We start from the raw sequence: 24,604 nt of genomic DNA on the forward strand, positions 1-24,604 counted from the left end.
CCATGGGGTGGGGAACCTAACTAATCACTAACTATACTATTAAAAACAATTTACACTACCTATACTAAAGATAAAACTGACAAACTCTGAAATTTTAACAGGTTTGAAAACAAGACTGGAGAATAAAGGAGAGGCTCTGGACATTGAAAGTTCTGACTCAAACCATGCAGCAGTAAGAAGGAACTGAAGAGGCAGTTGGTCCATCCCACCCCTTGTGCTCTTGGTGTAGAGTATTAGGATGGCAGAGGAGCAGATGTGGACCAAAAGAGACTGTTTGCAAGAATTCTCTGGTCTTGGGCGCATGGAGGAGGAAGTTACTCACCTTGTGCAGTAACAATGGTTCTTTGAGATGTGTCCCCCTACGGGTGCTCCACTATAGATGTATTTGCGCCCCTGTGCCCCTAATTGGAGATTTTAGGTAGCAGTGTCCTTTTGGCCCGGGCATGCGCCGCCCCCACCCCTTTGTGGTCTGCCTCGAGGCTATCAAGCACTGCATGAGCGAACCACCCTCAATTCATTCTCTACCACAGAGCTCCTTATTGATAAATCCAAAGTAGAGGGGAGGAGGGAAGATTGTGGAGCACCCATAGGGACATACATCTCGAAGAACCATGATTACCGCACAAGGTGAGTAACTTCCTCTTTGAGTAGTGTCCCTATGGATGCTCCGCTGTAGATGACTTTACAGCAATATCCCCCACGGACGGTTGAGGCTTTGGCGTGAAGGCTGTTATTGAAGACAGTACTGTGGAGCCGAAGATGGCATAAGAGGCTGAGTCTAAACTGTTCACGTAGTGTTCTGAGAATGTATGGGCAGAGGCCCAGGTTGCCACCCTGCAAATTTCTGAGATGGGGACATTTTTAAGAGACCTGACTGAGGTAGAAACTGATCTTGTGGAGAGCGTGCGGATTCCCGACCGAGGCAGCAGATTGCACGCATGGTAACAGTGATTAATACAACTGGAGACCCATTTTGAGTCTTTGAAGAGGAGGTTACTCACCCTGTGCAGTAACTGACGTTCTTCGAGATGAGTGTCCCTGTGGGTGCTCCACTCCAGGTGTTGGTGCGTCCCTGCGCCTTCGCTCGGAGATTTTTCGTAGCAGTACTCGTACTGGCCACGCATGCGCAGAGGCTGCCCCCCACTGAGAGTCTAGGATAATAGTACGCATGTGTGGCCAATCTCCTCAGTTCCTTCTCTACAACGGAGGCTACCCCAACTCCGAAGTAGAGGGGAGGAGGGTGGGTAGTGGAGCACCCACAGGGACACTCATCTCGAAGAACGTCAGTTACTGCACAGGGTGAGTAGCCTCCTCTTCTTCTTCGAGAGATGTCCCTGTGGGTGCTCCACTCCAGGTGACTTAAAAGCCGTATATCTTAAGGAGGTAGGGACTTCGGATCTGATAGGAACGCCGTTGATAGTACAGCCCTGCCCAAACGTATATCAGATAGAGGGCCTCGAGTAAGGGCATAGTGTTTAACAAATGTGTGCTCAGAGGACCAGGTGGCTGCTTTACAGATATCAGCCAGGGGAACTTTGCGTAAGAATGCTACAGAGGCAGCCATAGATCTAGTGGAGTGTGTTCTGATGCCGTCTGGAGGTGTAGCTTTCTTTATCTGATAGCACAACCGGATGCACTGGGAAATCCAGTTAGAAAGTCTCTGGGTAGAAATAGGCGTACCTTTGGAACGCTCCGCGATGGAGACAAAAAGTCTGGAAGAATTTCTAAAAGGTTTGGTTCTATCCAAATAGAAGGACAAGGCCCTACGTACGTCTAGTGTATGCATTGAGGCTTCGAATGAGTTCGCATGTGGCTTCGGGAAAAAGGTTGGTAAGTGTATCGGCTCATTAATGTGGAATGATGAGTGTACCTTAGGAAGAAAATTGGGGTGTAACCTGAGGGTAACCTTGTCTTTGAAAAATAGCGTATATAGTGGGTCTGCCATAAGAGCTGCTATTTCTCCTGCCCGCCTGGCGGAGGTAATTGCCACTAAAAATGCTGTTTTCATCGAAAGGTGTAAAAGGGAGCACGTGGCTAGGGGTTCAAATGGTTGCTGAGTTAGGCAAGATAGAACTAGATGAAGGTCCCACGGAGTGGTGGGTGGTTTTATGTCTGGGTATAGGGTTTGTAGTCCCTTAAGGAAGCGCTTGGTGATCGGATGAGCAAATACAGAAGTATCATCGATTTTGTCATGAAAAGTTGTAATAGCAGCTAAATGGACCCTGATGGAACTGGAAGAAAGGCCGGATTGCTTAAGGTCCAATAGGTATTCAAGTATGAGCGGAAGAGATGCTGACGTGGGACTAAGTTGTTTAGTTGAACACCAGTGTGTGAATCGTTTCCACTTACATAGATAGGTGGTGCGAGTAGATTGTGTTCTGCTATGTAGGAGCACTCTTTGAACTTGTTCAGAGCAATCTAGTTCGTTTTGGGAGAACCATGGAGGAACCATGCTTTGAGATGGAGCATGGGTAGGTTGGGGTGGAGAAAACGGCCGTGTTGTTGTGATAGGAGGTTCGGAATGAGATGCAAGGGGATTGGTGGTCGAATCGACATTTTGGTGAGAAACGGAAACCAGGGCTGTCTGGGCCATGATGGGGCAATTAGGATCACCTCGGCCCCATCTGTTCGTATTTTTATCAGGACCCTGTTCAGAACCGGTATCGGGGGAAACGCATAGAGTAAGTTTTGGTTCCATGGGATCATGAATGCGTCTCCCAAGGAATGTTTGCCTAGCCCTGCTCTGGAGCAAAAATTGGGACTTTTCTTGTTTTTTGCAGTTGCAAAGAGGTCTATTTCTGGGTAGCCCCAAATGCGGAATATGTTGTGAATGGTGTGCTCGTTTAATTCCCATTCGTGATCCCACGGGAAACGTCTGCTTAGTTCGTCCGCTGTGGTATTCATCACTCCGGGAAGATAGGCCGCTGATACCCGGATATTGTTCGCAATGCACCAGTTCCAGAGCTTCAGAGCCTCTGTGCACAGAGAGTGGGATCGAGCTCCCCCTTGCCTGTTCACGTAGAACATGCATGCAATATTGTCTGTCATTATGCGTACGTGTTGGTTCTTGATCAGTGGCAGGAATTGACGGCACGCATTGCGAATGGCTCGAAGTTCTAGGACGTTTATATGGAGAGAGGACTCGGTTGAAGACCAAAGCCCCTGGGCTGTGTGGTGAGACATGTGTGCACCCCATCCTGTCAGAGATGCATCGGTCGTCAGTATGAGGGATGGAGCCTGCTGAAGAAAGGGGACTCCAGAGCAGAGGTTGGAGTGAATTGTCCACCACTGTAGAGAATCTTTGACTCGGATAGGTATGGAGAGAGTCTTGTTTAAAGGATGCACATTCGGTCTGTACACCATGGCCAACCACGCTTGGAAGCACCTCATGTGTAGACGTGCATTTTGGACGACGGAGGTGCACGAGGCCATATGACCTAGTATTTGTAGGCAGTCCCAGTCACCTGGGGACTGTTGCGAATCGTTGTGGCCAGTTGACTTATAGAATTGAAGCGGGCTGGTGGGAGAGATGCCAACCCCGTCCGGGAGTCTATGTATGCCCCTATGAACTCCCGATGTTGGGTGGGGTATAATGTGGATTTGTTTTTGTTTACTTGCAGGCCTAAAGGTAGGAAACAATTGATGGTAAGTCGTATGGATCGGAGAGCTTCGTCGAACGTTGAAGCTTTGAGGAGGCAATCGTCTAGGTAAGGAAATATTACGACCCCTTGTTTTCTGAGGTAGGCTGTAATTACGGCTAGGATCTTGGAAAAAACACGGGGGGCCGTGGACAGTCCGAAGGGGAGAACCCGGTATTGGAAATGTGTGGAGCCGAGAGTAAAGCGTAGGAATCGTCTGTGGGACGGGTGTATAGGCACATGAAAATAGGCATCCTGTAGGTCGAGGGCTGAAAACCAGTCGCCCTGCTCCAGCGCTGGGATTATAGTGGTGAGAGTGACCATCTTGAACTTTTGCTTTTTGACAAATTTGTTGAGCCGCCTGAGGTCGAGGATTGGTCGCCATCCCCCATTTTTCTTCTCTGTTAAGAAATAATGGGAATAAAACCCCTTCCCTCTGTGTCGTTCTGGCACAGTTTCTACTGCTCCCAGTTGAAGGAGATGCTGCACTTCTTGGAAGAGTAGTTGCTCGTGAGATGGGTCCCTGAAGAGGGACGGGGAGGGTGGGTGGGTGGGAGGGAGGGAGAGGAAGGGGATGGCGTATCCAATTGTAACTACCTCTATGACCCATTTGTCGGATATAATTTTTTGCCATTGATGAGAGAATGGTCATAGGCGGTGTCCAAAGATAGGAGTGCCGGCTGAAGTGGGAACGCTGTTTTCTAAACCCTCGACCAATGCTTCAAATATGCCTATTAGTTGGAGGGGGTTGCAGTGCCCCTGTAGAGTTAGGACGACGATGTTGGAATCTTGGTCTTTGGCGTTGTTGCGGCTGCTGTTGTTCCTGCGGTCTATAGGAATATTGTGTAAATGTGGGGTAGCGTGGACGTTGATAAGGTTGGTATCTAAATTGTCGTCTTCTGGTTGCAGGTGGCTGGAGGCCTAGGGACCGGAGGGTTGCTCTTGCATCCTTCATCGAATGAAGCATGTCGTTTGTGGTGGAGGCAAAAAGTTTTTCCCCGTCGAAGGGAAGATCTTCAATGGTGCTCTGGACCTCTCGAGGGAAGAAGGAGGAAGAGAACCATGAACCCCGTCGCATGACCACTGCTGTGGCGGTCGACCTTGCTGCAGTGTTAGCTACATCGAGGGCCGCTTGGAGAGCGGTGCGTGATATGGTTTGTCCCTCAGAAACCAGAGCTGTGAATTGTTGTTTCTTCTGCTCTGGGATGTGATCAATAAAATCCATGAACTTACTATAGTTTTTGTGGTCATATTTTGCAAGGACTGCGGTATAATTAGCTATGCGAAAATGTAGCGTCGAGGATGCATATACTTTACGGCCGAAGAGGTCCAGGCGTTTACTGTCTTTGTTGGCTGGGGTGGAGCGGGCGTACTGTTGTTTGGCCCTCTGGTTCGCTGCGTCCACTACCAATGAGTTTGGCGCCGGATGGGTAAAAAGGAATTCAGAGCCCTTTGAAGGGATGAAGTACTTCCTGTCCGCTTGTTTACAAGTAGGTAGGCTTGTGGTTGGATTCTGCCAGATGGATTTAGCGGGTTCTAAAAGGGCTACGTTGATTGGCAATGCCACTCTAGAGGAAGAAGAGGGCTGCAGGATGTCTGTTAGCTCATGCTGTTGTTCAGTGACTTCCTCCAAGTTAATTTTTAAGTCACCGGCAGCTCTTTTAAAGAGGTCTTGGAATTTTGCATAGTCATCCGACGGTCTTGGAGGAAGGGGAAGTAAGGCTTCCTCAGGCGTTACGTCGGGCTCTGCTGGAATAGGAGCAGGACTCAGTTGCTCCTGGGAGTGTGACGGTGCTGCCTGGTATCTTATGTCACCGGCAGATCCGTCACGTGGCGGTGCTAAACCGGCGTTGCGCCTGGTCGAAGTGCCGTAGCGCATGCGTTCTCGGGGGTACGATACCCATGGTGCCCAACATTGCCATGGTGGTGGGGAGGGCATAGGTGGTGCCATCCAAGGGTTCACTCCCCATGGGGCAGGATCCTGATAACAGGCTGAGGTGATTTGTTTGTAACCCCTGTTAATTGGGGTGTGGGAGTCTTGATCAGGAGAAAAAACTGCCTGTGGATCAGTTTCCTCCTCACTGGAGGAAGGTTGTTCTGATCCAGAGTCATGCATTGGAGAAAAACAGGCAGTCATCAGGGGAGACTGCAGAATAGGTGACACCGATAGATCTGCTGTCTGAGTAAATTGAAGAGGTGAGGCTCCTGCATGAAGTAAAAACTGTGGAGGAGGAAGTTGCCCTGAGGGAACATTCCTCTGAGCAGGGTTTTTGCCTTTGATCTCCCTGTCAGTCCGTGCCGAGGTTGCCGGTGCCGTGGTAGGTGCCGGGGGGGCAACATCAGCCCGCTGAGGGTCAGCCAGGGCGGGAAATGTCGGCACCGCGTCCATCTCGGTGCCGAATGGTGCCATAAACGAGTCAGGCAACTGAAAGCCTGTAGCCTCGGCATCGGTGCCTCGCGCCGCAGCCGCAACCCGAGGCGGCTTTCGTGCGGTGCCAGAGGAGCCCGGCTCTTCAAAAGTGCTGAGGCAAGGAAACACAGGCAGGGAAACTGTTGACCTGCCTGAGGCACTTTTGTGCCACACCAACTTCCTTGTTGGAGAGGGCTGCCCCTTCTTTGAAGTTTTCTTCAGGTTTTTTGAAGCAGGGGGGCTGTGTCGGGCAGTAGAGCAGGAGTCAGCGCCTGGGTCTGAAACTGACCCGATAGACTTCTGCAGGAGGAGCAGTTTCAGTTTGAGCTCCCTGTCCTTTCGTGCCCTGGAACTGAGTTTGGTACAGTGGGCACATTTTTGGGGAATGTGTGTTTCCCCCAGGCATTTTATACAAAGAGAATGGCCATCAGAGAGCGGGATAGCATCCTTGCACGTAGAGCAGTGCTTAAAGCCTGTGGAGCCAGGCATGGTAGAAGCGGCTACGGCTGAGAGAAATTTTTTTTTTTTTTTTTTTTTTTTTTTTTACAGATAAAGAACTAATAAACTAGACTAACAAGAACTGACAACAAACTAACTACTATAACAGGTAATTGTAAGAAAGTGAGGGATTCCCTAACGAGTCTGCTGAGCTCCGTCTCAGGCCGGGGACGGTAGAGAAGGAACTGAGGAGATTGGCCACGCATGCGTACTATTATCCTAGACTCACAGTGGGGGGCAGCCTCTGCGCATGCGTGGCCAGTACGAGTACTGCTACGAAAAATCTCCGAGCGAAGGCGCAGGGACGCACCAACACCTGGAGTGGAGCACCCACAGGGACATCTCTCGAAGAAGAACTGATATTGTGGAACCTTTTGATTTTTCTGCAAATGAAAGGAAGAGTCTAGGAGACTTCCTAAAGTCCTTAGTCCTGTCCAAAGAAAATGCTACAGCTCTCCTAACATCTAGCATATGTAATATCACCTCCCTGTTATCACAATGCGGTTTTTGTGAATTAGCTGATTCATATGAAAGGTGAAGGCTACTTTGGGGAGGAACTTGGGAAGCAGCCTCAATGTGACTTTGTCTTTAAAAACGACCGTATGCCATCAGCACTGCTATTTCCGCTATCCTTTGTGCTGAGGTAATGGCCACTAGAAATGCTGTCTTCATGGACAAGTGTAACAGAGAGCAAGTTGCCATGGGCTTTGAAGGGTGGTCTCTCAGAACTAGATTGAGGTCCCAGATTGGCATGGGTGGTCTGACATGCAGGAAGAGGCTTCCCATGCCCAAACAACAGTAACACCAGCAAGAAGATCTAGAAAGGCCCTTCAGACATGGCTTTAGTGATGTTACAAATGAAAGTTCTGCTCAGGTCTCTTCCTCAACTTTTATAGTTTTCCTGACACTGAATGCAATGCAGTTAAGTCCTGATGGGATAACATACAGAAGCCACTCTAGTATCAAAAAAAAGTGTTTAACATGCCACATGGCATTTGTGAAAAATATAAATTTCCATTTAGTTTCCCCAGGCTAATTGTTTTTCAAAGTGACTATCAAAGCAAACATAACATATATGTTATTTTCAATACTAGAGCTTAAAAAGCCCCAAAAGGTGCTTGGCACATTACAAAATAGAAGGTCAGAAAGTAACACATTGCTGTCCCTACTTATCTTACATCTACTCCTAGGGCATTATGTGCCAAAATATTTAAAATTCTGCACCAAAAAAATTAAAATTCTGCAAATTTTATTGGTCAAATAAATGTGGAGGCTCTATCATGGCACTGAGAAGCATAGGCCACTGGCTGCACAGAGGTGGGTTGAGAGGATTCTGTGTGGGGCAATCTGGCTGCGGGAAGCTCAGTGGGGGATCTGGATGTACAGGGGCTTGTTGTGGGTTCTGGGTGCAACAGTAATTGGACTTTGCAAGAGGGTCCAGGTGAAGGTGGTTGAGGCTCGGCGGTGGGGTGGTCTGGGTGTGGTGGGGATAGAGCTCGGCAGGGGGGATCTGGGTGTGGGGGCTCAATGGGAGGTCCAGATGCGGGGGGAGGGGGGCTCAGCAGGGTGGGGATCCAGGTTCAACTGGTTAGGGCTCAGTGGGGTGTGGACCCAGATGTGGGTGACTCGTTGGGGTGGTCCAGGTGCAGGCAGAGTGGGGCGGGGTTCTGAGTGTGGGGGGGTGAGGCTCGGCAGGAGGGTCTGGATGCATGGGGTTTGGGCAGATGGGGGGGGGCAGCTTCCTGTAGAGGGATGCCTCCCCCTGCAGCTGAGGAGCGACGGATAAAGGAAGCAAGGGAGTTTGCAGAGCTTCCTGCAGCCAGGGGAGAAATCTGGGGGTGGGTCTGACCCGGCCCCAGATGCCGTGCAGGAAAAGAGGAAGTCCCGTCCTCCCCGGCCCAGCTCTGACTAGCAGCTGATCCCAGCGCAGGGTAGGAGCCACCAGCTGGGTCTTCCCCAGTCCTGCCTCCTGACCCACAGTGATTTATCTCTCTGCCAGCTGCCCTGGGCACCCAAAACATACTGCTCTTGTGGCTTTCCTTTGCTTCTACGTCAGAAAGTCATTTTTCTGCAGTGAAGCAAAGAAATCTGTGGGGAACACAAATTCTGCACATGTGCAGTGGCACAGAATTCCCCCAGGAGTATCCATCCGGACATTTTGCTGAGGGAGAGAAGAGACTACATTAAGGAGACAGAAGCTGTTTCCATGCCTTCCATGGAATCTATTGCTAGTGATTCTGATCCCAAAGGCCAGTGGCATCACCACACGACATAATTCCCCAACCAGAAAATGAACAGGATTTAGAAAAATAAAACACCATGGCGCCAATGTAGAGAGAGAGAGAAATAACTGAAAAAAAAGTGCTGGAGTTAAGTATGGTTTGGACAAAAGCAGTTTACATGAAGCAGAGGGAACATATTTGAAGTTCACTTCTGTTTCTATGAGTATTCCACAGCATCTGTCAAAGGGACTTGCAGCAACAATTAGCATTCCAGTCCCTACAAATCTATTTGCCCAGTCTGTGTTGGAGGTCAGCGATATTTCAACAGTTTATTAACCAGAAGCATAAACGTCATTTATTTCTCTTCCTCAATGAACACAATGATTTCAGCAACTTTTCCTCCCATCTCCTTTTCTCTTATAGTTCAGATGCATCAGCTCTATTTTCTTAACATCCAGTCAGAGAACTGCAGCCAGGCATCTTTAAACTTGATTAAGAAACTGAGGTCAAGGACCAAAGAAGCAAAACCCAGAGCAGATTTTCCCAACACAGGCACTTAAGGATTACTGAGAAAAGAAGAAATTGAATAATCAATTTCCACTTCCTTCAGCCCCAATTCTCCCTTGTACCCATACATCCCTCTTACCTCTCAAGTTCTGCTATCTTTTTATCTTTATCATTCTTTTCATTTTCCATCTCCTTCAGGATTTCCAGAAGACGATCCACTTCAGCTTGAGCCTTACTGGTGTCTTCCTGGTACAGTGCCACCTCCCGCTCCAACTGCTGGAATCGGTCATTCAGCTCTGGGCTGGCCTTAGCCTCCAGTGTAGCTTCATGAGCCTGCAAAGAAATCAGTTCAAGAACCATCTCTCACACATGTATAACATATTCACAATCATTGCAGGGCACAAAGTACCCAAATAGCTAATTCTAAATGATAAATTCATCCATTACAATGGAAAATGTCATGGGCACCAAGTTCCTGTAAGTTACATTGCATCAGTGGGATAGTTAATAGGAGATGAATAATGAAATAGATATTTTGTATGGGTTTTTTAAAGAGAGCTTTGACATTCAATTTGCACCATGCTGGCAGCTCAGAAAGAAAACAAGTAATTTCAAAAATTATTTTTTCCAAATATATGCCTATTTAGTCCCATCTTTTCAGCACCCCAACAAAAGTCTACAAACAGAAGCCTAATCTGCATCTGACGCATAACACTCCAGTGCACCCATCACCACCCTGTTAGCAGCATTAACTGTGCTCTTTAAAAATAAAAACTGAAGCTGATCTCTTCATGAGGAACAAAAACAGTGCAGGGTAATGGGATATTGATGGGGGAGGGGCGGAATCAAGGAATATAATTATACTTACTCATAAAAAAGGAATGCGCTTGAGAGTATATTTAGGACTTGGAGAGATGAAAGTATAAGGACTTCTAGAAATCACACTTTAGCGCACAGAGAAACATTATAATGAGAAGGCTCAGGACAAAGTGACCCCAGCAAAGAGCCTAGTTCCACTGCTTTGTGTACAGGAACAGTGCAATGAATTTGAATCCAACAGTTCCCAAGGGTGGTAAAAATACAGGGAAATGGATATACATACTGGAATTTAAACTAACAAACCAAGGATTAGATTCCCAGTTAACACAGAAGAGTTTTCAGCATATCTGGAGGGAAGTAGGTGGAAAGGACATAGTCATCTTGATGCTATCTTTCTACTCCTCCTTGATCTCGGATGCTAAACTAGCCCTTGATGTAAGTAAAAGCAGCTTCAGGCCTGGTCAAACTTGCTCCAGTGGATCGCAGTTTCCCAAAAGCTGCTCGGCCAGCCAAGACTACCAGAGCACACTGTGACACCTATGACATGGCTGATGTTTCAATTCCCTTTGCACTACTGTGGAAAGGGGATTGACAAGGCGCCAAGATTTTGACCCAAAGTGCGGCAAACCTAAACCCACTACACTGGGAGTCCAAGAGCTACTTTTAAATGTAATCAAAGCTATAACTACAGCAGCATATAAATATCAGTATTATAATTTGCTGCTTCCAAAGGAGCAATTATAATACACTAATAGAGCAAACATAAAAGGTACTATAAGCAATGCGTCCTAGGAGAGACCACAATAAGACAGAAGTGAGTTAAGCCTGATTTTTCGCCATAGAGACAGCCTGAATTCTTCCCTACTGAATATGGTTGCATCCCCAACCTCTCAAAATGTTTGTTTTAACAAATGCTCCTCCAGACCCTTTAAAGTAATCCAAAATACATAATCAGATAATCAGGAAATGTGAAAAAATGTAAAACTGGCTGCTAGCCAGATTACTGAGCTCTCTCATCCTAAATAAGCTATAACGGCTAATGGAGATCTACTGTCAGGACTCTCCTATTTAATATTATTCTGTGTTAATAAAAGTATCTTGACAATTACTCAAGAGACACTACCAAAAGAAGAAGAAAGTACATTTTCCATTTTAGAAAATGGAACAAGTCAGCGTGTCTGGTTCTTATAGAATTAGAGGGCTGTTTACACTATACACTATATTGATTACAGGTAAAGACACAACACAGAATGTTGGTATGTAAGATACTCTCACACACAACGAAAATGGCATGTGATCTTATGGAAACTGGAAACCAGTTTGTGGTTATTAATTACTGACTGGCTTTGGTCCAATTTGTGGGTTACACAGACAATGCATTTTATGTGACCATGTCTTAAATCCTATTGTATTCAGTTATCATACAAGAGAGAAAGCCAATGCATTTAGATTTTTTAAAAACTTGCATAAAGATCTAGAAGAGCAGAAATTGGTTATAATCCCAATTTAACACTATGGGGCACCCTTCAACACCACATTTTTTACAATGAAAAAGGAAATTCAAATACAAACAATACCATTCCTATAATATACAAAGAAGCAAAAAGTGTACAATTAAGGTATAATCCACTAATTTCATCGTCAGTGTACAACGGAACACAATAATAAAGGCATTAAGGCAGCTCTTCCATTGTGCCTGGGTACCAAAAGCAGCATGGTTTGGTAGTCCGATTTAGAGACTGGGAATAACATAAGGATTCTATTCTGGACACTGACTTGCTGTGAAAGATTAAATTACTTTTCTCATCTTTCTTTGTCTGGGTTTTCTCATTGGTAAAACGGGGATAACATTCAAAGTTATAAAGCACTCAGATACTTGAAAGAAAGGGATGATCAAATATTAATGAAAACACAAAGTCTTTCTCCTTTTTAAATGTGCAATTCCTAGCCTAATTGTCAAAATCTAACTCGCATTATCACAGTTGTATGATAGCAAACAATGCAAAAACAGTTTCATTTGTAGACTCATTTTCACACATAAAACTTTTCTGAACATTGCTTTTGGACTAAAATCAACCATGTTCCATCTCTGTTCAATGGTGAGTTTTGGAGGGGCAGTTTGAACATAGCTATCTGAGTTATGCAAGGATAACAATAAAAAAACACCCTGTTTTCTCCTAATTCCAAAAATTACCACAAATCTTCTCCCATACACAGGAGTCAAAAATAGCTTTAAAATGGCATGTAGATAATCTTCACTGAGGAGCATGTTCACAAGCAAATGTGAAGGGAAAAAACCCTGACCAGATTATAAAAAATTTGAAAGTAACTAAAAATATTTTTTTTGTTCAAGGTGGATAGATCACTGTATGTTCTCCCTCCCAGGCCTTATCAATGACTCAGCTGATACAGGATATGCTGCACTCAAGCTGCTCCTGAAAAGCTTTCCATTATGGCTACTGTAAATAGCTCAGTGAAGAAAACAGCAAAGTACTGAAAAAAAGCTCCAGAGCTTTAACTTCAGGAAAAATCAACAGGAGAAAATCATAGGTGTTAAAATATTGTTTATCCCAAGAATTTATGGTGTTTCCATAATTTTTGCTCGATGCAATATTTGGCAAATTCTAAACTCTGATTTTAAAATAACTGTCTTCTTCTATTACCAAAGAAGAGCCATCATAAATAATTGTGTTGGTGTCCTGTTAACCCAGCTTTGAAGAACAGTCTTCACGCAAAAACAGTACCTGCCGCAAAAGTTGAAATTTACTGCTTGAATACACAACATTTTTGTACCGCTTTAACTATATCTGTTTGAAACCAGTATAGTTAACGCAGTACAACCCTTAAAAGTTATACATTTAGTGGAATAAGCTACACCAGTATAAGTACCTTTATACCGATATAACTGTGTCCACACTATGGTTTGCACTAATTTAATGATTTTGATTAAAAAAAACAAAGCACGCTTCTAACCAAAATCGTTAAATTAGTACAAAAACGGTGTGCAGACTAGGCCTTACTCCTCCCCCATGCTGTTCACTTCAAAGATGAAGAAAGTTCTCTCTTTCCACTCCATCTTCTCATCATCTCATTCTCCATCATCTCACAGAGGTGCAAACTTCAAACATTAATTGAGACTCAAACATCAACATTAAGTACAAGAAATTTCATTATTTGTCCCTTTTTGGACAGTTTTTTGCATTTAAAATTAATGAAATAGGAATGATGCACAGTGACCATTAAAAAAGAATATCAAAAATATGTTCAGGGCTGTTACAAAGAGGATGGTGATCAATTTTTCTCCCTGGCCACTAAAACTAGGGCAAGAAGTAATCAACTTAGTCAGCCCACAGGAGGGGAAATTTAGGTTAGATATCAGGAAAAATATTATAACTATAAGGATAATTAAGTACAGGGTTACACCAAGAGAGGTTGTAGAATCCCCATAACGGAAGGTTTTTAAGAATAGGTTAGAAAACCACCTGTCAGGAATGGTCTAGGTGTACTTGAGCCTGCCTCAGCATAGGAGTATGAACTAGATAATCTCTTGATGTCCCTTCAAGCTCTACTATTCTATAATTCTGTGAAATGCAAGAAAGTTGAAATTTCTATTGCCAAGTTAACCTGGCCATGTTGCACATTCTATATATTTCTGGTATATCGTCTTTTCCTGCTGTTACATTGATTTTTTTAAATAAAAATAACTCTTCAATGTAGTATTTGAACACTGAACAAATTCTCCAAGTATAGTGCTCCAATGTTCCCTCTAATATTTTCCATCCATGTATATAATGAATGTTATGTGCAGCATCAATATCAAGGTAATGTGTGGATGTGCGCCACAGTACAAACAAAAAACCTAAATATATATTTTTAGGTATGGAAGAAGAAGAAAGAATATTAAAACAAGAGATAATTAACAAGGAGCACTGCTTAAGATGTTTATTTAATATGAAATCAAATAAAAAGAAAATTAACATTGCCCTTGGAGTACATGTATTTTAGCATCCTAACAACTCAAGCTAGTAAACACACCAAAATTTGGCATAGTGAAAACAGCTATTTAAATAAAACAAAGGCATGGCCATTAAGTGTAAGCATAAAAAATATGCACCAGAGGCCCAATTTAATAACATACTCCTACCATAGATAACTAAGTCTTCATGGAAAGCTGCTCTCGAAAAATGAAGCATCTGCCAAAACACTAGCATGCTACATACTTTTGCAGTTCCCAAAACTATCCCTCTTGCATGCATATTATCTGCACACATAGCTCAGCTTTAAGATGCTATACAAATCTGAGTCAACTAGAAACAGTCATGCTCTCATCGCAAATATTAATACAATATTTTTGGAAAGGAGAGTAAAGGGCATTCACTCAGGCTTATACAATTTCTATGGGATGTCAACTCTTAATTTGATTAATACTTCACACACACAGAAAAGCAAAAGTAAGTAATAAAGCGACACAGGCAGCAAACAAAACCACAAACAAACAAGTGACAACACTGAAAATATGAAGAGAAGTAAAACATCAAGTGGTTGGTTGGGTATTTTAAATGAGTGTTTAGGACCCATGCTGTGCAAGTGCAACAGACCTTATAGAAACAGACGAAGTTAAAGTTCTCCTGGTTTCTCATTGTGTGTATGTCACCAACTCAAAAACTCAGAGTAGGCTTATTAAATTTTTACAAGACCCTTAAGTAAAGGGAGCACATTAACACATGGCTTTGGAGTTTGTAGACAGATCCCTGCTTAAAAGAGCTTGCAAATAAGGTCTTCATCATGCAAAACACTTAAGCACCAAACTTAGTGCTTGCTACTTATGAGTCAATGGGAGTTCTAAGAGCCAGAACTATACCAGATAGCAAAGATCTGGCCTTAACAGTTTCCAATAACTCTCTCTGCATGGGGTGCAGGCCACTTGCGGGAATCTTCTGCATATCTCTCTCTTAGTCAATTCCTTGCCATTGCAAGAGTCTCGAGAAGTGGTGCACCTCAGGGCTTGTTTACACTTGAAACACTGCAGCTGCATTCAGTGTGGACACTACCTAGGCCCACGGAGGGGTTCTCCCATCAGCGTAGGTAATCCACCTCCCCGAGAGTAATTCTTCCATTGATCAAGCGCTGTCTACATTAGAAGTTAGATTGTCTTAACTAGAAAGCTGAGGGCTGTGTATTTTTCACACCCCTCAGCGACATAGATGGGTGAAACTAACCTTTTAGTGTAGACCTGACCTCAGTCTCTATCTGTGACATAACAGTTTAGTTTCTTGCAGGCTGTAATACTTTGGTCTAATTTCAGCTGATGGGTTTTGTGTGCGCGTACTGGGTGGTGTTGATGGCCTGTGATATACAGGAGATCAGACTAGATGATCTGGTGGTCTCTTCTGGCCTTAAACTCTATGATTATTAGCAAGGTTGGAACCTTTAGATCCACTATGCAGATCTCTGCCACCTGAGCTAACTAACAGCTGTACTAGGCTGTCATCCTTTATGTGGACCAATTCAAGAGGGAGATGAGAGTTTCATAGATACTTGCAAGTGAGTTTCATAGATACCTGCTGACATCAGAGGAATTATGAGACTCAGGAATCTTGAATTCTGTTACAAGCTCTGGAGAGAAATGGGCTCTATGGGGCGCAGAGTCCTTTGCCCATTCCCTGATGCAAGACCTCTTCTGTACCATCACCTTGAACCTGCTGTTTCTCCAGTCCTGTATCTCTTCCCCACTCCTGACTCCTCCTCCCAGTCCCATGTTCTTCATCCAGCCACTCTCAGTCTCCATTGCTCAGGTTCCTCATCCAAATTCAAGTCTTCTTGCCCAGTCAGTCCTAATCTTGCCCAACTACACTCCCCCAACTCCAAACCTCTCCCCCACCCTCCCAGTCCCAATCACCTTCCCAGTCCCCCAGCCCAGATCCTAGTCTCCAAGTCTCCTTGTCCACCCAGTCCCAGTCTCCCAATCCTTAGCGTCTCATTCAATCTCAGTCTCCCTCCCAGTTCCCCCATCCCGTCTCTCTGTCCTCTTGTCTAGTCAGCCACGGTCCCCCCAACAGCTCCCATTCTCTTTACACTACCAATCCCCAGTTTCTGCCCCACCCCAACTTACAGTGAAAGTTTCCCTGTCCTTGCCCCTGCCAGCCTCCCAACCCAGTTTCTGCCCTACATCCTGGCACCTTATCCTAATCTACTCCCCCCCAACACATACACACACACAGAGCTCTGACTCTTGTCCCCTCTGCATCCAGATAAGTCAGCTGCCTGGCCCCAGAAGGGTGGTCATTGGGAGAGACATGGTCCCCTGCACTCAATTCAGAAGCCCAGACCTAAATCAAAATACAGCAGTCCAAAACTTCAACTGCAGAGAAAGTCCTTGTCAGCACCAGGCTGAAACATGCTCAGTGTGGACAGAATCTTAGGGGAATTTAGCTGCTAACATCTAAAAAAGTCTCTACTGAGCATGTGCAAACTGTGATTTTTCAAAAGCTTATAACAAGGCCAAATTTGAGTGGATAAATACAGGGCTGACAAGGCAGATTCTTAACACAAAGGCCGACCCTCTGCCAAATTTCAAGTCCCTGCTCCAAAAGCATAGGATCACCTGAGCTTTTAAAAGAAAAGGTTGCCAGAATTTTTTTAACATGGGCAAAACAATGTATATTTTTTCCAATCTTCATTCTGGAAAATACTGAACTGTTTTGGCTGAAATTTTCCAAAAACAAATTCAGTTGTATAACATACTACCTGTGGGAAAGAAATGTTACCTCTTATGAAATAACTTTATCCTTCACATTTTATATTCATTATCTTATATATAAAAAATACCTGGGCAGCACCATATTAGGCAACAGAGACCTCAAGTAGGACATGACATGAAGGACAGTAAAGACACCACAACATTGACTAAACAATGTAAGTAAATCAAAGATATACAGCATCAGAACAAAACCAAGAATTTTCAATTCAAACGTAATATTGGTGTTAACATACAGCTATGAGAGCTGTATGTTAAACCATAAGAAGCACCCTTAGCATGGAAGGCAGAATAGTTGATCTCCACACCACATAGCAAATGGAAGCATCAGCAAATGACAAAGAGGAATCGAAGAGACTGGTTTCCACTCTGCATGCTGACACCGGCGCAGGAAGGATATGAAAAAAAATTCTCTTTTGGGAAATATTTTATTATGAATTCCCTGATCTTTGTGCAAGGAACATGTCAGAATATTTCATTAATGTATATTATTTGCATATAGTATACATTTTAATAAATGTATTGAATGGGAGTTTTGTACTCCAAGTAGCTTAACAATTGTTCTTATCTCCACTGTTCTCTCCAGAATTCCCCACATTCCTCTTTCTCCAAGTCTGAACATGTGAGAAAAACCTCCTTTTTCCAGATTTACTACTTGTTTTTACTATCCAGTGCATTCTTAATAGGGAGGATGACAGAAAAACTGTGCCTCATAAAATGGTTAGTTACTGTAACACTCTGTGCCTCAAAGAGACATTCTGCACCCCATATTCACCATTGGTGATAGAAGTATGATATCTTTTGTAAAAAGTATACTTTGTGAGGTATCATTTTAAAAGTCTTAATCTGTTGAACATTAATATCCTGTTAAGTTGTATGTGTTATCATTGTATATGAAGTTTCGCTATGTATGTGCCATTGAAACATGTTGTGAGGTTGGGAACACCCACAAGCAGCCTTTCAAGTACAACAATAAAAAGGCCAAACAACGTTGATGGCTCATTGAGGAGAATACAAACACTCAAAAGGAACTGTGAACAATGGAAACTTCTCAGAGATAGTACAAGGATTACCCCAGGAACTGTGTACAATGGAAACCTCTCAGAGATAGCACATACTCAAGGGAGACTATTTGACTCATGTCACAGCAAATGATCTTTCCAGCAAGTTGGAAGATATAAAAGGAGGAGGTGACATCATGACTTGGCCTGGTTAGAGCAGGAGTCAAGAGTCAGATACCTGGAGGTCAGAGGCTGAGACAGGCCAGAGGGCAAACCAGGCATCAGGTGTCAGGAGGAGGCAGGCTCAGATTATCAGGAGACCAGCAGCATTGTGCAGGTTGTGAAGGAGCAACAGTCCTGAACAGGGAGAACCCAGCTGCATGGGCAGCTTTCTGTTTCTGTACTTGGCTTAAATAGAGGCTGGGGACCAATCAGGACCCCCAGGGTTCCAGCAATCACATCCCAGGACTGGAGTTCTCTGTTGGAGTTCAGCTACTCTTCTAGCAGCTGTTAGCTGGTCAGTGGGTGGCAGGCTGCGACTGCCTAACTTTTAAGAGGCCTGTGGACCTAGGTTCAAGACATGTAGTTCCTGACAAAGGGTGACCATCCTGAACTGGGAACAGAAGCCTTTCCCCCTGTGTTGGTAAGGAATCTCTTCTATCACTCCCAATTCCCAAAGAGACTATACTTCTTGAAGTAATAGAGTCTTATGAGATAGGGGCCTGAAAAGGGATGGAGAAAATGGGGTTGGGAAGAGGGAGGCAGGTGAATTGGATAATATATCCCTCTTTTAATGTGCTGAGCCACACTTGCCAGATGTGATGTTTGCCCAAGCACAGTGGAAGAGGAACAGGCACGTTTCACAGGTAGGAGATATGGTCAGCAAATTAGTCAAAATGACTGCCTGGAGATTGCAGCTGTCTGGTGAGAAGGGCCTCCCGTAGACGAAGGCAGCTGGCAAGATCAAGGAGGTCTTAACCTTCTCTTAGAAGAATGTGGCCTAAACTGTTTCCTCTGTTTTGTTGGAAAATAGTTTAGGCCCTTTGAAGGGTAAATCTTCTGTTGTATTTTGCAGCTCCTTTGGAAGAGCTGCAAGGAAGAGCACCTCATGGAAATCGCAGTGGCCATGGAACACGAGGCCCTATCAGAGATGTCAATATCTGCTTGAACTGGTTTGTTTCTCCTAGTGTGACTATTTCTCACCAGACTTGTGCCTTGAATCAACGGCAGTTGGAGGGGTGCTCCTTGTGAATTTTGAATCTGCTACATTGTGGTTGGTGATTTGATCCGATGCAGGATGCATTGCTTCTTTCATGAGGTGAATTTTGAGGCAGAAATCCCTCTGCTTTTTTATTTCTGGTGCAGGAGGAGTCACAAATAAGGCATTTGTCCCTCGTATGACCTCATCAAGTCATTAGCTAACCAAGTATCTCAAACAGGTGATTAAGAGAAAGCAGAAAGCCTACAAGGAATGGAAGATGTGAGTGATCAGCAAGGAAAGCTACCTCTTGGAGTTCAGAAAGTGTAGGGATCAAATGAGAACTGCCAAAAGCCAAACAGAGTTGGACCTTGCAAAGGGAATTAAAATCAATCATAAAAGGTTTTATAGCCATATAAATAAGAAGAAAACAAGGAAAGAAGTGAGGCCACTAAGCCCTGAGAATGGAGTGGAGATTAAAGATTATTTCGGCATGGCCCAACACCTAAACAAATACTTAGCCTCAGTTTTTAATGAGGCTAATAAACAGCTTAGGGGTAGTGGCAGGATGGTTAATGGGAATATTAAAGAATATTAAAGGAACAGGCACATGAAATTGCAAGCCCAAGAGCAAGGATTTTTAACGAATCTGTAAACTTGGGGGTCATACTGTATGACTGGATAATTGCTAATATAGTTCCTATTTTTAAGAGGGAAAAAGATGATTCAGAAAAACTACAGGCCTGTTAGTTTGACCTCAATTGTATGCAAGGTCTTGGAACAAATTTTGAAAGAGAAAGTAGTTAAGGACATAGAGGTGAACAGTAATGGGTATAAAATACAACCTGGCTACCTTGGCAGTTATCCCCCTATTTGTGTGATGAATTAATAAAGAATGCGTGATTTTGAAACAATGACTTTATTGCCTCTGAAAGCGGTGATCGAAGGGAGGAGGGAGGTTGGCTTAAGGGAAGTAGAGTGAACTAAGGGGGTGGGTTTTCATCAAGGAGAAACAAACAGAACTGTCACACCATAGCCTGGCCAGTCATGAAACTGGTTTTCAAAGCTTCTCTGATGCGCAGCGCACCTTGCTGTGCTCTTCTAATCGCCCTGGTGTCTGGCTGCATGTAATCAGTGTCCAGGCAATTTGCCTCAACCTCCCACCCCCCCATAAACGTCTCCCCCTTACTCTCACAGAGATTGTGGAGCACACAGCAAACAGCAATAACAATTGGAATATTGGTTTCTCTGAGGTCTAACCCAGTCAGTAAACTGCGCCAGTGCGCTTTTAAATGTCCAAATGCACATTCTACTATCATTCTGCACTTGCTCAGCCTATAGTTGAACAGCTCCTTACTACTGTCCAGGGTGCCTGTGTATGGCTTCATGAGCCATGGCATTAAGGGGTAGGCTGGGTCCCCAAGGATAACTATAGGCATTTCAACATCCCCAACAGTTATTTTCTGGTGTGGGAAGTAAGTCCCTTCCTGTAGCTGTTCAAACAGACCAGAGTTCCTGAAGATGCGAGCGTCATGTACCTTTCCCGACCATCCCACGTTGATGTCGGTGAAACGTCCCTTGTGATCCACCAGTGCTTGCAGCACCATTGAAAAGTACCCCTTGTGGTTTGTGTACTGGCTGCCAAGGTGGTCCGGTCCCAAGATAGGGATATGCGTTCCGTCTATCGCCTCACCACAGTTAGGGAATCCCATTGCAGCAAAGTCATCCACTATGACCTGCACATTTCCCAGAGTCACTACCCTTAATAGCAGCAGCTCAGTGATTGCGTTGGCTACTTGGATCACAGCAGCCCCCACGGTAGATTTACCCACTCCAAATTGATTCCTGACTGACCGGTAGCTGTCTGGCATTGCAAGCTTCCAGACGGCTATTGCCACTCGCTTCTCAACTGTGAGGGCTGCTCTCATCTTGGTATTCTTGCGCTTCAGGGCAGGGGAAAGCAAGTCACAAAGTTCCATGAAAGTGCCCTTACGCATGCGAAAGTTTCGCAGCCACTGGGAATCGTCCCACACCTGCAGCACGATGCGGTCCCACCAGTCTGTGCTTGTTTCCCAGGCCCAGAATCGGCGTTCCATGGCATGAACCTGCCCCATTACCACCATAATGTCCAAATTGCCAGGGTCCATGCTTTGAGAGAAGTCTGTGTCCATGTCCTCATCACTATCGTGATCGCGCTGTCGTCGCCTCCTCGCCTGCTTTTGCAGGTTCTGCACATACTGCAGGATAATGCGCAAGGTGTTTACAATGCTCACAACAGCAGCGATGAGCTGATCGGGCTCCATGCTTGCCGTGGTATGGTGTCTGCAGGAGAGCAGAGTTGCAGCGGAAGCAGTGGATGACGACGGATACCACAAGAATAGATATTTATACCGAACGATGAGAGGACATGCGAGGTGGATTCATGGCACCAGGAGCGCAGAGTTGCAGAGGAAGCGGTGGATGACTGAGCTCATTTACTCTATTGAGCTCAGTCATCATTTACTCAATTGAGACTGAGCTCATTTACAACAGCAGGAGAGCAGAGTTGCAGTGGATGACGATGGTTTGCAGACCTACTGCACCGTCTGCTGCCAGCAGCACCCAGGACACAACAGCAGCGGTGACGGTGAGCTGAGCTAAGCGGGCTCCATGCTTGCTGTGGTATGGCGTCTGCACGGAAATAAGGTGCAAAACAATTGTCTGCCGTTGCTTTCACAGAGGTAGGGGTGACTGACAACATGTACCCAAAACCACGCGCGACAATGTTTTTGCCCCATCAGGCATTGGGAGCTTAACCCAGAATTCCAATGGGCGGCGGAGACTGCGGGAACTGTGGGATAGCTACCCACAGTGCACCACTCCGTGAGTCGATGCCCACGGTATTGAGGACGCACTCCGCTGACCTACTGCGCTTAGCGGGGACATACACCATCAACTGTATAAAATTGCTTTCTCAAGATCGACTTCTATAAATTCAACCTAATTTCTTAGTGTATACATACCCCTACTAACCTCAAGCAGAGGGCTTCCATAATTGGGTCCACAGCTAAACTAACATAGCATCAGCAGGAACAATGGTTATCCAAGTACTTTAGCAACCTACCTCCTTACTGTAACTTAATCAGCATCTTTCAATGCACTGATGTGAGTGATTAACCAGAATGCTTTTTTGCACAAGAGGCCTATTCTATTCTATTGCAATCTTGCTTTGACAATGCACAGAAAGTAAAGCTGATAGAAATGCTACAGGATGACACAAGCAACCGACATGAGGGGAAAGGAAAGGGTTGCACTACATCAAACTGCCCAAATAGAAAGTGAAGCTAAGCAAAAGTAGCAAAACAAGTACAAGCATCTCTCAAGGCTATTTTGAGCACAGCTACTCAGGCATTTGAAATCCCCTTCTCCCACCCTTATTTTCTATACACACTCCCAAAATATCTCACCAAAAATTGTGTGTGTTGATCCAGGAATATGAAGGCACAAGTGAATATTCATGCAACACATAAAAAAACAAATGGGGCTGGCAATGGCCCTCCTGTTTGCCAGGGCACTTACTGGCTTGGATGGATGGCTCAATAAAACTTCAGGATGCTAAAGGGAGAAAAAAAGATAGGAAACGGAGAGGGAAATTGGAAAAAAGGAAGAGTGTGAGAGAAAAAAGATGCAACAAGAAAACGATTTAAAGACAGATGTAAACACATTCATTTATTACAACACTTAAGATTGTGGTGTTTAGTAATAAATCCTAACAATTTTGAAATATTACAAAATTTGACCACTTAACCCTTGGCATTGTCAAAGCTCAAGGCTTTATCCTAATATTCACTCCCCCTCTCTTTCCAGCTGTTTCTACCCAACCCTCAAACACTTTGCTGTCTTATGCTGCATTCAGGATTACTGATGACACATCAAATAGTTTAACCGATTGGGCAGGACTTTTATTTCTAATGCCTCATTTAGATCAATTATCAAATAGGTAAGTGGTTCAGGAAATTATCTTGAAGAATAACAAAGCAATGATGAACACAGTTGATGGAAAAGAAAAATTACGGAAAGCCTGATTTCCCTGGTAACCATTCTCTAGCTTTCTTGCCTGGGTTGCTGAACCGAGCACATTAGGCCTGTTTCTTTTTTAATAAATGAATCACTATTACTGAAATTGAATATTAATCAGCTGTGAATGAAATGTAGCACTTTTCTTCTAATCTGTAAGATTTCTAGTAACGACAGGAAACGCTTTTTCACAAAGAGAAAAGCCCTAGAGACCAAGCAGACTCAACTGAGTCAGATCCTAAGAAACCCACAAATTGGATGAATACTTCACGAACTTATGGCGTCACATATTCTCTCTCCCTGGAAAGATATTACATCCTTTAACTGAAAGCAAGGACATCATAGCAGAAGAGAATCTCAGGAATATGCCCAAGGCATTGACTTGCTAATTCTGGAGGGGATTTTCCTGCCACAGAGCCAGTGTGAGCATTCTCCTCTGGTGCAGAGCCTCTAAAACTGCTCTCTGGATGGGGAATTTTGCTACTAGCTGCTGCAGGATTCTTCTCTTCACCAAGGTCAGTGGGCCCCTTTCAAATAGGGTTATCTGAGAGCAGAAAAAGCTCTTGACTCTGTGGCTGTAGGCAGAGAAGATATGCACTGGCAACAACTGTAGGAGAGGATTTGCTCCTCCTTGGAGCTGATTCTATTGTTGTTAGGTCTCCCCAGGCAGACAAAAAGCACTTCATACTAGAGGAGAAAGGCAAGAGGGTAAGAGAAGCTGAAAAAGAGAACACTCAGAACTAAGAGGAAAAGATTATCACTTGAACAATCCCCCAGTAGGAGGGAGGCATATATATTTGAAAATGAAATTTTCCTAAAGGTGCTATTGCAAAGCTCTGCAGAGGCAAACAATTCTGAGGAGAAACTTTTGGACCAGGGCCACATATGGCTTATCACCTACCCTGACACTTCAGCTTCTTTCATCACAGCAAAAATGGAGACCCGGTCCATAAGCCTAGCTCATTGGAATGCAAACTCAAGAGAGACCATGGTGCTCTTTCAGCATTCAGAAGCTCCTGTACTACTTTTTCCTCCCACTTTTTTTTTTGTCCGTACTGTTGGCAAACAGCTCAACAGTTCTCAGTACAGGAGTGAATGACGGCAGAGGGAACAGAGTGTTCAGAATAGAGAGATCTGTATAGTCACAGGACCATTACTGAAAAATAAGGATACAGTGATTATGAAAATAGCTGCATTCAGATTGGCTAACTATTGTTATTACCCAGAAAGAGTACAAGAATCCAGACAAAATAGAGTAACTGTTAAGGAAACAAATAGAAACCATGAAAATCAGACTCTTAAAAGTCAGAGTTCAGGGGACTCCATAACTAGGAAAAAAATACAAGTGATGTCAATAACTTTGCAGCACTGCTCGCACTCTACTGACGGAGACTACTCCATTTTACTATAATGTTAAATACCTTCCACACCAGAAGTGGAAGCCTGTAGCGACTATGTTGATTTCTCAAAGGAGTACGTAAAGTTTAGAGATTAACAA

General features: G+C 44.4%; 1 protein-coding gene across 7 annotated transcripts in view; it reads right to left on the reverse strand.

Moving 5' to 3' along the window:
* ERC1 (ELKS/RAB6-interacting/CAST family member 1) overlaps positions 1–24,604 on the reverse strand; it is a 524,735-nt gene that overhangs the window by 311,611 nt on the left and 188,520 nt on the right. For all 7 annotated transcript variants that reach the window (XM_024204585.2, XM_024204602.2, XM_024204575.2 and 4 more), the window contains one exon: positions 9,415–9,608. In XM_024204585.2, the coding sequence (XP_024060353.1) occupies positions 9,415–9,608 (194 nt within the window). The remainder of the gene's footprint in view (positions 1–9,414; positions 9,609–24,604) is intronic.

This window comes from Terrapene carolina, unplaced genomic scaffold (genome assembly GCF_002925995.2).
Source record: "Terrapene carolina triunguis isolate 2854851 unplaced genomic scaffold, T_m_triunguis-2.0 Scaffold190, whole genome shotgun sequence".
NCBI classification, from domain to species: domain Eukaryota; kingdom Metazoa; phylum Chordata; order Testudines; family Emydidae; genus Terrapene; species Terrapene triunguis.